This window comes from Strix aluco, chromosome 9 (assembly GCF_031877795.1).
Source record: "Strix aluco isolate bStrAlu1 chromosome 9, bStrAlu1.hap1, whole genome shotgun sequence".
Taxonomy (NCBI): Eukaryota; Metazoa; Chordata; class Aves; order Strigiformes; family Strigidae; genus Strix; species Strix aluco.
Genome location: NC_133939.1, coordinates 17,607,190 through 17,621,423, shown reverse-complemented (window position 1 = coordinate 17,621,423; position 14,234 = coordinate 17,607,190). Strand labels below are relative to the sequence as shown.

At 41.6% G+C, this 14,234-nt stretch overlaps 1 protein-coding gene across 1 annotated transcript in view; it reads left to right on the top strand.

Annotated features, from left to right (window-relative positions):
- LOC141926875 (IgGFc-binding protein-like) overlaps window positions 1-14,234 on the top strand; it is a 61,219-nt gene that overhangs the window by 34,937 nt on the left and 12,048 nt on the right. Inside the window, exons 60-79 of the mRNA XM_074833263.1 lie at window positions 85-428; window positions 538-673; window positions 858-1,114; window positions 1,218-1,302; window positions 1,510-1,654; window positions 1,736-1,828; window positions 2,131-2,223; window positions 2,288-2,361; window positions 3,597-3,844; window positions 4,120-4,297; window positions 4,811-4,813; window positions 5,855-5,963; window positions 6,463-6,554; window positions 7,155-7,331; window positions 10,057-10,259; window positions 10,552-10,696; window positions 11,448-11,689; window positions 12,357-12,521; window positions 12,987-13,111; window positions 13,850-14,118. Coding sequence (XP_074689364.1) covers window positions 85-428; window positions 538-673; window positions 858-1,114; window positions 1,218-1,302; window positions 1,510-1,654; window positions 1,736-1,828; window positions 2,131-2,223; window positions 2,288-2,361; window positions 3,597-3,844; window positions 4,120-4,297; window positions 4,811-4,813; window positions 5,855-5,963; window positions 6,463-6,554; window positions 7,155-7,331; window positions 10,057-10,259; window positions 10,552-10,696; window positions 11,448-11,689; window positions 12,357-12,521; window positions 12,987-13,111; window positions 13,850-14,118 — 3,183 coding nt within the window. The remainder of the gene's footprint in view (window positions 1-84; window positions 429-537; window positions 674-857; window positions 1,115-1,217; window positions 1,303-1,509; window positions 1,655-1,735; window positions 1,829-2,130; window positions 2,224-2,287; window positions 2,362-3,596; window positions 3,845-4,119; window positions 4,298-4,810; window positions 4,814-5,854; window positions 5,964-6,462; window positions 6,555-7,154; window positions 7,332-10,056; window positions 10,260-10,551; window positions 10,697-11,447; window positions 11,690-12,356; window positions 12,522-12,986; window positions 13,112-13,849; window positions 14,119-14,234) is intronic.

The following is a 14,234-nucleotide window of genomic DNA, read 5'->3' as shown; positions in this document are numbered from 1 at the left end:
GTAGGCGTGCCCTGTGGGACACGCGGAAAAGGTGGCGCCACCCTCCCTCTAAAAACTCTGCTTTCCTTTCTGCACCCTAAACAGCTCCCCCGACCGACTGCAATTTCACCTGCACGTTCGACTATGACTTCTGTGAGTGGGTCCAGGCAGATTACAGCAGCATTGACTGGATAAGGAACAAGGGGCCAACACCCACGCAAAATACTGGCCCCTCCTCTGACCACACAACAGGAGGTAGGAACAGCAATCACTACAATCAGTACACAGTGGCTCTTCAGGCAGAGGGGTGTCCCTGGGGAGGTGGCGACCAACCTCCTCTAACAGCAAATGCAGGCCACATGTTTCCTGGCCTTGATCCAGAGCCGTTTGTGGCAGTCTCCTCCAGAGCCAGAGCCTTCCTTTGGGAAGCATTCCAGTCCTGGGAATCAGTCTGTGTTACCCTCAGGACAGGAAAGGACCTGCCATGCAAGGGGGAATGTAATGCACCGCTTGGTGACCCCGCTGTCTCAGGGGAACAGGAACGGGTCTCCCTTTTAGGAGATGCTGGCTTCTCCAGAAGCCAACGATGAGTGGGCCCCAAAGCCGCAGAGCCATGCGAAGACTGTGGCGATGCTTTGGAGGCGGTGCCCTTGCCCAGTCCAAGCCATACAGCTGCCACGGCTCAGAGAGCACGGTTCATAGGTGGACTGAGGGCTGGGGAGGGTTGTGGCTAGCAAAGGACCTGTGTTTGCTCTGCTCTCCTTTTGCCTGCCTTGAAGTGCAGCAGGGGGTGCTCCCGGGGCTGTGCTTGGGTTGTCCCTGGCTGCTTTCTCTAGACTTGATATGCGTGTGACGGTGTGGCTCATGCTTTGTTTCAGATGGCTACTACATCTACCTGCAAGGGAGCAATGCCCTCCCCGGCTTTGTGGCTCATCTGGTCAGTCCGGTGTGCAGTTTGGAAGGACCGCACTGCTTCCGCTTCTGGTATCACATGTATGGAGCGGCTGAAACAATGGCCCTGCGGGTGTACGTGTCTAAGGACGAAGACCAAGTGCTGGTCTGGAGCAGCGTTGGGAACCACGGGGACAGATGGAACCTGGGAGAGATCACGTTGAACAGCACAGGAAACATGCAGGTAAGGGCACGGGCTCTCCCTGCCGTCTGAGATGAACCGTGCTTCCTAATGGCACCTCACACATGCAGCCGGAGCTAATGGTGGGCACCGTTCCTTCCCGTAGATTATCCTGGAGGGAGAATGGGGTGAAGATATCCAGAGCGACGTAGCATTGGATGACCTGTCCATTGAAATGGGATCCTGTGCAGGTACAAGGCTTGGCTTGGGGAAGGGCAGCTTGAGAGGTGTCACCGACTGAGGTGGCAGGCTGTGCTAGAGGCAGGAGCACAGGCTGCTTTTGCAGTGCCCTGTAGGTCACTGATGCAGCCTGTGCCCAAGCAGGCCTTCCTCAGGGAGACTGGGGCACTGGCACTGCCTGCAGTCACTCTTTAGTTCTTGTATTACAAGGCCCACAGCCAAGACATCGAGCACAGGTAGTGAAGTGCCTAACTGGCTTTTGCCAGCCAGCTATGCTGGTGGCAGAGCCTTTGAGTGGCAGGGCTCATTCAGAGACGACACTGTGCAATCCCTGCCCGGGGCCTCTCTGGTCATGGTGTTGGGGTGTTTGGGAAGGGTGGGCCAATGGCCTGCAGCAAAACTCCCATGTTGGTGCAGATCTCCTCTAGCTCTCTCTTGTGCTAGGTCCATCGACACCAACACCCACAATCCCCTCGCCGGACACTACAACGCAGCCTCCACGCACGCCATCACCGCCAAGACCCACACCGAGCTCAGGTACTGCCATGTTCCATTCCCACCTTCTACTGCTTGTTGAAACTGCTCATTTCGCTTCCTTCAAGGCCCATGACCATGGGATGGAGTGTCTGTAGTGAAGGGGCTGCACATCTCTTTGTATCTCCCAGCTATGCTGGTCGGAGAGCACTTGAGTGCTGGAGTTTTTGATGAAGAGTCACTGTGCAATCCCTGCCCGGGGCCTCTCTGGTCACAGTGTTGGGGTGTTTGGGAAGGGTGGGCCAGTGGCCTGCAGCAAAACTCCCATGTTGGTGCAGATCTCCTCTAGCTCTCTCTTGTGCTAGGTCCATCGACACCAACACCCACAATCCCCTTACCGGAGACTACGACGCAGCCTCCACGCACGCCATCACTGCCAAGACCCACACCGAGCTCAGGTACTCTCATTTCTCATAGCCATCTTTTACTGCCTGTCATAACTGCTCAGTTGTCTTAATCTAGGTTCCACCACAAAGTGACAGAGTTCTTAAACTGGGGGGGGGTCGGAGTTTTTCCTTGCTCACCCAAACACAGTGGTGGGACAGCCCTTCAGTGCTGGGATTCTTTTTAAGTAGTGACTGTGTAAGTCCTGCCTTGGGTCTCTTTTGCCACAGTGTTGGGTTTTTTGTTAATAGTAGACCAGCTGCGTGATAGTTATCTGACATACCTATTATTGCCATATCCATAAATATTTAAATTACCCATTTCTATGGCAAGTTTTCACCTGTTACAGAGATATTATTATTTGCAGCATTTAGAAATTTAATTTAGCTTCCAAATTCTGTTTTTATTTTGTATATAGTCCAAGTATATTTTCCTGGAAAAGACTCAGTCATTGTGGGTACTGTTATTTTAATACTTACGAAATACACTAAAATGTCAGTTTAGGTAAGTTTTATCTGCTTCTTTCCTCCAATTTTAGCATTAAGATATTCTACATGTGTCAGCTTCTTAAGTACAAAAGAGGCTAACTCACCTAGTTTGAATGTCTTTTGCATTTTTTTAATCATTGTTATGTATGTAATTCCTGGAGTTTTAATCGTTTGTGTGTAAGCAGTAAAGGTTGACATGTAGACACACCATAAGGGTAGCTATTTTTGCAACATGCCATTGAAAAGCAGAGAAGAGGTAATGATCTCTTTTCATTATTTTTTGTTGTTGTTGATAAACACCATAAAGCACCTGCAGGCTCAACTCTGCTAAGATTTGATGGGAAGATTTTTTTGTTGAATATGGGAATTTCTTATTAACAGTCAAAATCTTCGCCAGCTCACACACACAAATGCACACACTGCGTACCTCCATTTGTACGTATTATCACTGGCTGATTAACTTTGATACTTTTTAAAAGCATATAAAGGACCTCTTGTGTTCACAGTGTTCAATAGGAGTTCCATAACTGATGTGAGTACAGAACCCCAGACAGCTGGTAGTTCATGAGTCTCTGACTAACCAACCCTGTACAGTTTTGGAGTAAATTCTTCCTACTTAGTCAGAAACAGCCTTTCAGACATGGACACTAAAAACTTACTGCTCCACTTTATATAATGATGTCTTAATAACAAAGCTTTTTAAAATAGATTTCTGATACACAGAAGTACAGATTCCTTATGGGTCTAAAGACAGGAAACTGAGTTGGGCTTTGGAACATTATTGACTTATATCTGAGCAGCAATTACAAAGTAAAACAAACAAAAAAGGTGGAAACAAGGCAACTGCAGAAGTCTGGTAGAGATTCAGAGGGAGTTATTCTATCTTTCTTTCCTCCCAGGCCGTGCTTCCTGCAGTGCCTCTGGGGACCCACATTATAACACTTTTGACCACAGAGTTCATCATTTCATGGGAAATTGCACTTACACCCTCTCCAAAGTGTGCAACGTCACTGAGAGGCTTCCATACTTTGATGTGTCCACAACAAATGAGCACAGAGGAGCCAACACCAAAGTCTCTTATGTGAAGTCAGTGCAAGTGGAAGTCTATGGCAACCAGATTTCTTTGCTGAAAAACAAGAAAGTGAATGTAAGAAAACGCTTGTTTAAAAGACATATCTTTTTAAACTGACATGCAGATAATGAAATATTTTCTCTGTAGAGTTTATAGCAAGCATTCTTTTTTTATTAGATAAATGTACCTCTGTTAATGAGATGTCCAACAAATTTGCTCAGATGAAGTGGTTTTTAATTACTTCCAGTTCCCTTGTGCACAAGATCGTATCTTTCACTAATCTATTCTAGCTGCTGGTAGTTGTAGGAGTCCCAGCAGCCATACACTGACTTTTACAACTTGCTGTACAGGTGAATGGCAGCAGAATGAACCTACCTGTATTTATTGAAAAGAAGATCAGTATTCAAAGCAGTGGTGGATATGTTCTCTTGGAAACTGACTTTGGACTGTGGGTGAGATATGATGGAAATCACTATGCAGAAGTCTCTGTGCCCTCTAGTTACCGTGGTCTGCTCTGTGGTCTCTGTGGTAAGTCATAGCCTTAGTCACTTTTTAGTGAGTTGTGGAGGCTGGTGATTACTTGAACTTTTTTCCTTAGCATGTCAGACTTATTCTACACACAATTAGTCCTTGTCAAATGAACTAGAATTTACAGTAGTGAAGAAAACTTGCTGGAGTTTTTCAGTTTCTAAGAACTATTACTTACAAAATTCATGGTAACATATTATCCATTTGGAATGTTGTGAGGTGTATCTACAAATAACATTTTTAGACAAAAAAAAACCCTCACTTCAGTTCTATAGTTTAAATTTACAAAGAGTAAAGATTTGCACGCATCTACTCAAGAATTCTATAAATATATTTTTCTGTTACTTATATTCTGATGTATTTGTCTTTTGTTGAGTGTGAGGAATGACATACCATCTCATTTTGTGAATCACAAAATCTTGAGGCTGTTTCCACAGCACAGAGCAATCTTCAGAATAGCTTACTGTCAACATCCTCAGGCTTTCCTGCTGCTGTTTTCCTGTGTTGTTTTAGGAGGTATTTATAAAACCTGAATGATCATGTTTATATGATCAAAGGAAAAACAAAAAAAGGAATAGAAGGAAAAGAAAGAAAAGAGAAATTAAACTACTAAGGCTTATTTTTACCTACTTCTTATTCCAGCTAAGATAGGCAGTGTCTACATTAAAATAAAACAATGACAAGGATCCAATACGGATAATCCTGAGCTGACGGACTCGATGAATAAGAAAACTCATACTTTATTTTCAAAATTCAAATACCACAAAATATTAAGTGCTATATATGATACAAAACATAGAGGCCTTTTAGAGTCCTGTGAGAAAGATCAGACACCAAGGGCACATTCTACTGTGTTTTGTAAGAAATTCTATTCAAATAGGATAGCAAAATAAATGAGTCACAGGTGGCTTATGTAACTAATGAGAGTAGGAACTCTCTGGAATTAGTAGAAACCAGTAATTTTTCAACAGCAATGTTGCTAATGCCAGAACCTGAGCAAGTTCAGTTGGAACAACATTCTGAAATCCAGGTGATTATATGAAATGTACTTCAGGATGGAAATGGGACTGTAGAAATTACAAGAGTGGCTTGTCTTGTGAATTTCTAATTATTCTTTGATTTAGATCATCTGAAATTTCCTAGTTCAATTATCTCTCCATGGGTTTTTCACACTTTCAATTCAGGAAATCTGCCTAAGAATATAATGATGCCAATAACACCATTTGATTTTTAGTCCAATATCCTGCAGGTAGGATCCAAGGAAATAACCTGAGTTTTTTAGCTAAGCAATTCTTTCTTGTATGCAATATGACCTAGTTATATAAGAACTTACAGACTTCTTGCTTCAAGTCCGCAAGTCTCCAAACAGCAGGCCTTGTCAGTGGTCAAAGTCTAAAACAGAATTAAGATCTTCTTATTTCTTACTTACTTACAACACACTGATGTTGCATATATACTCTCTCTAGTTCATTGTAGTTTATTTTACAGCCTGAAACCTAGGTTTGTTCTACAGGTGTGAACTTCCTGTGTTCCATAAATCTCTTTTCACCCTCACAGGTAATTATAATGGTGATCCAAATGATGACAACATAAAGCCCAATGGTGACATTGCAAGTGGTTCCATTGATTTTGGACAAAGCTGGCTTGTGCCTGAGAATAATACCATGTATGTATATTATTTAATCACATGGAATTTGCTAATCAAACTCTATAAAATCAAACATCCATCCACTCCCTAGCTTCATCATCCAGTACCACTTTACATCTTCCAACCGCCCATTAGAAGTAGGGACCTGACCCTTTACATTAAACAGGGAATGAAAAGAGTACTGGTGTTCTTTAAGTCTTGTTTTCCAAAGCAGGAATTGTCTGCTGAGCATGAGGGGGGATGGAACTTCAGTCCAGTTCCCTGATTGGAAACAATAACTGGATTCCATAGCTCTTTTTTTCGGCTAAGAATAAGCCTTTGAATAGCCCAGAAGGCATCAAAAAGGGAGTCTATTCAGTGATAGGACTGACATCAGCTTTTCAAAGAAGCTGGATAAAGTCTTGTGATTGTAATAAAATACACCCTGTTGTGCAGGGTTGTCATGTGTCAATCTTCCACTGAAAATTTGAGAGTAAGAGATGTGAAACACACATTTGATTTTGCTTGCTTTCCCCAGATGCTCCAGTGGGACAGAAGAGCAATGTGATCCTGTGCTGGAGAGTGAAGCAAAGAAGAACACAGCGTGTGGCATGATCACAGACCCAACAGGTAGTATGCTGGTGATTCTCTGTGAGCCTTGTGATAGAGCACATTATAATATGTGTTGCCTCCTCTATGTAGTCCGTTGTTCTGAGCTCACCTCCAGTGTGAATGGCCAACATAAAACTCACAGATGCTTGGTCCAGATATGTCAACCATTAAGACAGTGCCAATGTTCCATGAAGCTTAGCTGAGAATGTGCACAGGGAGCCATAGTTGCTGTTTGCTTTATAGTGACTTGCACTTGCTGGAAGAAATAGTTTGGGGGTACTGTCATTGCATGTGCTACAGATACTTTATCTGAAATTCTGTACATGTTCTCTGCATTGGACAGCCCCTGCAGTTGTCTAGAATTAGTGGTTTGCCTAGCCAGCAACTCTTAATTTATGCAAGCTGTGTTGTATCTGTCACGCAAAAACAAGGAAGCCTGATCCAGAAGGCCAAGTCATTTTGTGCATGCTCTTCTTCAAGTGTTGGTTTAACTTACTAAACAAAGTTAGCCTGGAGCACTCACAATACATTTGCTGTGACAGAAAATAGATGGTGGTGGTGATCTTATCATTCCCAATTTTTTTCTATCCTTCTATATAACTTACTTAATTTACACAGGAATCTTCAAGGATTGTCATACCAAAGTGCCTCCAGAGAATTTCTTTGAAAACTGTGTTTACGATGTGTGTTTCACCGGTGGACAGGCAACATCCTTATGCTATGGACTGCAGGCCTATGCTGAGTCATGTATCAATGCTGGGATATGCATAGAGTGGAGGAATGCTACTCTTTGCCGTAAGTGTTGTGACTTATAAATATCTATTCTGCATTTAAACTTCAAAAGTATGCACGTTCACCTCTACCATTTTCATGCATGTTACTTCATTTTATGCAATGTTTTGAGTATAGTCTATCTTTTGTCATGTCTTGAGCCTGCTTCAGTGTCAGTACCATTCCAGTATTTGTATAAAATACTAATTTTCAAGAACATTTGGATAGATGCAGGTCTAATCCTTCAAGTTTTAATAATTTACTATTAATTTCTTGGAAAAGTTCGATTACATTCAACTGTACCTTATGTGAGCTTCTTCATGGGGAAATAACTGTTTCTTTGCTCCACTGAAAATCTACCATGCTCAATGTTAGCAGAGCTGGTAGTCTTTCACACACAAATGTTTATTGATGGCTTTTGGTTAAAAAAATAGTTTAAGAAACCTTGAGAAACAGCTGTTTCTACAAAGTTTAAAAGTATTTGTACAGCAAAGAAATCAAGTATTCTCACTTAATTCTCTTCAAAATGACCTTATGGGAAATTTCATATAATGAACTCATATTTCCTAGAGTAAAGCTTTCCAGGGGTTCCACTGGTGCCAATTTTATGCAGCACTGGGCATTTTTCTGCTTGCCAGACATCTTCTAAAGGACTTTTTGCTGCAGATGGAGTGATGCACCTCACTCGTAAGGAAGAAGTAGAAATATGTTTATTGATATAAAACAGTGATTTTAAAAAGTTTGATAGCAAATGTGACAGTGGTTTAACAAGATTCAATGACAACGGACCCTCCCAATGAGTCACGAGGTTCAGAATGGACCCCCTTGCTTTCTAAACTCCTCTCAGAGAGGACTCTAGCTGTGGCTGGATCCAGTCCTAGTTCCAGACTTGGTCAACGGTTTATGTCTAAAGGATTATTATGTGCACAATCGATCCTTTATACCACTCCATTAGGATTTCAAAGTTTAGCATGCTATTAATCACTTACCAAGAATCTGTTGCAGCAAGGACTCTCTCAACCTTGAGGAGTAACCTTGATAGGTGTCCCTACTCAGTGTGAGATCCTGGCGTGCAGCCTGCTGCCATGCAGGAGAGCTCAACAAACCCTGGGTTGTCCACTATTTATGGAGTAAAATAATTGACTTATAGTCATATTTACATACTGACTACAGAAGTCAGTTTCTTTCAAATTTGGCTTGAGTTGGACATTGACCAGCGCCATGGTTAGGTGGGCGCATTGTTCAAATTAACACTTGGCTATTGTATTGTTATCTATCTGTCTCCTACATATGCACTTTGAGTCAGATGCAGCCATCACAACCAGAGATATCCATTACGACCGACCACCACTGGTGGTTATCACTTGAATATGGCTATGGGAAATACAGGTCAGCTTGTGGAGGGGACAGGCAGAGCACACTGCTACACCTTTATATCCACAAAGTACACACCCAGAGAGAAAAAAAGAAGCCCTCTAAAGGTCAACCATAACAAAATAAACTGTAATTCTTCTCTATGTTTTTTTTGTCTTTTATGCTAATTTTCATTATACCAGTTACCACTATATTACCTTCTGCAGATTTGCACCTTTTTTTCTTTTTCTTTTGTTTCTTTGATCAACAATTAACTCTGCATTGAAACTAAACCATAAAAAAACCATTGAGAGATTCTGGGAGCTGCTCAGTTTGGAAAAACAATTACTATGACTTTAGAACGGCTTTAAAGCACCCAGTAAGTTAGCCCTGGGAAGACAGAGCACAGAGAATTCATATATAAAAAGAAGAAAGAGCAAGAAACAAGCTTCTAACCCTCCAAATCAGATTAAAGCTAGGGACATCCATCCTCCATAATCTGAGACGATAGCCCAGGACCTAAATATCTATGGCTTGATTATAGTGATAGGGAAGATTTAGACACATTAAGCGGATTGACTCTCAGCTGCTCCCTCCATCAGTAATTCAAATAAAACCTCAGTTAGGAACCTGACAAAGGGCAGGTGTCCTGGCTAGATGACTGGAGATGTTGCCTGTAATTGCCTGACAGGACTAAGAGATCCTGTTTTAGGAACAGAAGTAAATAAGCCATATGTAGTGATTTATCAGAGAATCTAGCCAGAAAAAAATTTTAGGGTTTTTTTAGGTGACAGAAATGGACAAATGCTTCAGGATTTCTGTAAAATGTGATATCTTCCCTGGGGAGCATGCTTTGAGTGATAGAAGCCCAATTCTACCATGATCAGGAAGAGAGTGACAGTATAATATATTTTCCTCAAGGGGTTTCAGTGAAAGACAGAGTCTGATTTTTTTTTTTAGTTCTATTTTTAAATATATGGCAGGTGTTCAAATAGTAACTACAGTAATGGGGCCATATCAGCTGGTATGTAAAGAGATTCTTCTATTCCCTTAATGGAGCGACTTTATGTCTTTAAACCTGCAGAAAAAGGTTTACTGAACCAAGTACAATTAGTCCTGTATGATTACATCAGACCTACTCTCAAAGTGAGCCTGAAATGTTTGACTTTCTTTGTGAGGTGAAGTTCAGGGTGGTCCACCTGTCTTAGCCATCTTTACCAAAAGTCTCCTATTTCACACAGCAAGAAAATCCTTTGTATGCAGGACTCTCCAGTGTCAGACTTCCTAATAACAAGTTTGAATATTGTCAGGAGCAAACAGTGAAAGCATCAGGAAAACTTTTGTCATGATTTTGCCCTTTTGAGTGATCTTAGTGGTTTTTTTTTTTTCCTCCTAGCAATGTCCTGTCCAGGAGGCAGTATCTACAAGAGCTGTGGTACTAGGTGTCCATCTACCTGTTTGAACATCTCAGCAGTTGATTCCTGCAGTTCCTTACCAGTGGAAGGTTGCTTCTGTAAGGAAGGCTATGTTCTGAGTGGAGACAAATGTGTTCTAGAAAGCAGCTGTGGATGTGTTGATGAAAAAAAACAGTATCACCAGGCAAGTTACCTCAGACATTGAAAGAAAAAAAAAGAAAGAACAGGAGATCTCATTCTTTATCACCATGAGAGAAAAAAAATTAATAACACTAACACAATTATTATTTACACCATTAATAATAACAAAATAGATTCACTTTGCCAGCCTTTTTGATCTGTGAGCTGTGTGGCTAGAATAGCCCAAATGATCATATATCATGCACGTTCAAATACTAAAAATTTGATTGTCCCTTACAGTATAACCTTCCAATTTATCTTACAGTATATACTTCTACACTCTTTTTTCTGCTCAGCTGAATGAAAGTTGGTTCACCAGTTATCCCTGCACTGAACGCTGCATCTGTAAGGCTAATAACACCATTGTATGCACATCCTGGGAGTGTGGAGTCCGGGAAGAATGCAGTATTCAGGATGGTGTGCTGGGCTGTCATTCCAATGGTAAGTCCTGCCTGAAAATGGTTCTCAATGCCAATCCCATAATTAGATCGTTCTTCTCCTTCTAGCTTTATTATAAATATCTTTTCATATGTGATGGCAAAGAAATTCCAACTGACTGCTGCCAGTGCTAAGAGGTTAAAATACACAATGATCTGTCTTGCAAGCACAGATCCCCTTCTGTTTTACTGGATATCAGCAAAAACTGATGTTGCCCAAAAGGTCACTTCGGTTCTCTTTGTCTTGATAATACAAATTCAAGTCCCACATCACCAGTGCTGCAAGCTCTAAATTTGGGAATAATTGAGAACTGCATTTCTGAGAGTCTGGGTGATGGCAAGTGCAATAAGTATCTATGTATATAGATGCAAATTTATTTACTTTTATATTTACACCTATATTTATACATATACTCATTTATTTTTATATAGCTAAGTAGAGAAGCTCCATATTACTCTCAACTACCATAAATCATAGCTACAGCAGCATATAGAAATGTATAAAGATGTGCATTTGCTGCCAAGTTGCCAGTTTGTAAATAATTTGCAAATTAAATTTAGGAGACACTTTCTGCAAATTTCTCATTTCCAAATAAAATGTCATTGGCATGAGGTGTCACAGAGATACCTCTGTGAAAGTTTGCCCACATAATAATGATCAGGATTAGGTTGCTGCACTATTGCAAACATGTTTGTTCGGCTAAGTCCATGATGAAACCCAGTCCAGAGTTCTCAGATAATTTTTTCACCTTCAGGCCAAGCAACATGTCAAGTGGCAGGAGATCCCCATTATTTCACTTTTGATGGAATGATGTACACCTTTGTGGGTACTTGCACCTACACATTGGTTGAGGTTGTCAACACCAACAGTGTCATTCCTATAACCATCCTTGGAAAGAATGAAGACAGAGGACTAAGAGGGGCCACATACCTGAAAGAAGTCTACATAGATGTGTATGGTGTACGAATCACCCTTCAGAAAAGCCAAAGAATCCTGGTAGGTGGTGGTGCTCTTTATTCTGGAAAGAAGTATCTTAAAATTAGCTCACTACAGTAGCTGTAGGGAAAAGGATCTTCATGTTTCTTAAGGAATATGTACACGTATGCTTAATACTTGTGGGCACCTCCATTAGCTGGATATCATGGGGAAATACCATTTCTCACTAGTTCTCAGGGCTTCTGGTTTGGGTTTACTGTTCCATTGGCCATATCTTGGAGGTGGAGCCCAGACCGCCCAGACTGGAGAACTGTTGCCTGACCTAAAGAATGGGTCTCCCCACTTCAATAGCTGTTGTCAACCCAATCACCTATAGCTACCTAAAAAGAGCAGAGGAAAAAGCAAATCATACTGTATTGGTCCAGAATAGCAGAGGCATCCATGGCAGTACTGGAGGCAGGAAATCCACCCTACGGGTGGATAAGAGCTTGCTCACTGTCAGGGACCTTTCCAGCTCCCTGTTAAAGGCACAGGCGATGAGTCCTGCCCAGCTGTCCTCAGCTAAAAGGCTGATTCCTGCAACCTATAGTTGGAATATGCAATGGTGGAAGTGTAAAGGAGCTAAAATTGTCATAAAGAAATCTTCAGCATTGCAAGGAATATAGGTTGTGAGCAGGAAAGCTTTCATGGAAGTATGTCCATACTGACAAATAACATGTCTCTCCAGTTGAACAATGAGAGAGTCTACACTCCAGTGGAGAACCGGTTGCAAGGCGTGTCCATTGGAAAAGTTGGCAGATTTATAGTAGTGGAAACTGACTTTGGTGTGATAGTGAAATATGATGGCAATCACCATCTGGAAATCACCCTCCCACAGTCTTATTTCTCAAAGGTAAGATTTAGTATGTAAACACCTGGCACTGTTTCAAAACCACTGCTTTGTGCATTTACTTTTAATTTCTTTTATTCCTGTGTTTTGCTGTTGCATCTTTCTTTGCAGCTGTATTGTAACACATGTAATTTTTTTCCTTTCTATTTTTTTTCTCTTCACAACAATTTCCTTGTGTTCCAAGGGGGTAGTTAAGGAAGATTACCTGGCTAGGGGAATACATCTAACTTATAGAATAAAACACCTTGAAGCCTTAGGAAGCCACAGATTTACTGTAGTTTCTATTTTATTTCTCCATGGGTACAGTCAGACACTAGTGAGTATGTCTTAAATGTCTGGTACAAGATAGGTTGTTGGTGATTTGGTGATGATTTGGTTACATCATTTCATGGGCAATGAATAAGAAGTTATTGGGGAAGCTGATGTAGAACAGACTGCGCTTAGAATATGGTGCTTGTTCATTTGCAGGTACATGGCATGTGTGGTAATTTCAATGATAATCGTGAAGATGATCTGTCCTTGCGCAATGGTACACTCGTCAGTGTCACACAGTTTGGAAATAGCTGGAAAGTGGAGAAAGACAGTGATGAAGGGTAAATGTAACTTCTCTTCATACCTTCCATCTTCCTTCAGGAAACAGTCTTCTTCCAATTGTTTTGACTGTTTGCTACTTTGTAGCATAAAAGTAGTGTATATGAGACTTTTCTTGAATTTGAAGCTCAAAAAGAAGCCATCACACAGGAAACCACTGCACAGGCCAGAGGGAAACCATAGCCTTTCTATTGATCTACATACACACTTGAGGAATTAGGCTTTGGGGCAGTCCACGTGTGGACATAGCCTCTGTTTATTTTGCATTGAAAACACCTAAAGCAAGATGATGGTGCTGGGGAACAGTGAGGGCCAGCTACTCCCTAAGGGACAGGGAGCCAGGGGTAATAACACAGCCAAGAGAACAGTGACCTCACCACCTAGGGCCCATCCCACACTACCTGAGTGAGACAAGCAGGGCAGGCCCAAGTGTGGAAGCCAGGGTCAGCCAGGAGTCCAGATCACCACACAAGCTTGCAGTGACGAGACAGGTCTGAGGTCAAGATGAGAAGTCAATCCTCTAGTCAGGGTCAAGTTCAGTGAGAGTAACGAGGGTCAGACACAGCATGGTGATTGCCAGGCAGGTCTACTTCTGCCTAATCTTTCACTCATAGACAAAACGAAGACTGTAGTCTTTAGCGTTATTTAATACCTTTCAGTAGAAACAAACTTTTCAGTTTCAGTCTCTATCATATATGCCTTTGGAACCAAAATGCAGCTGTGTTTCTGCTTTCATGCAGTTGTTTATCAGACTTAAGAGAAGATGATGTTCCTCCTTGCACTGCTGAGAATAAACCAGTCATTGAAAGCCAGTGCAATGTCTTAAAATCAGACAAATTCAAAGCATGTCATAATCTAGTCAAGCCTGAAGACTTCATACAGATCTGCATCTATGACATGTGCCAATATGACGGCATGAGGTCCGCTCTCTGCGACATAGTTCAAGTCTATGTGGACACCTGCAGGAATCATGGAGTCACCATTAAATGGAGGAATAGCACATTCTGTCGTAAGTGCATAAATAAGTGAAAAAAAATGAAAGTTGGATGGCTGAAAGCATGAAAACAAACTAGCAGTATTAGATGAACAAGTTTTGTCAAAGAAAATTAAACTCAAATTCTCACA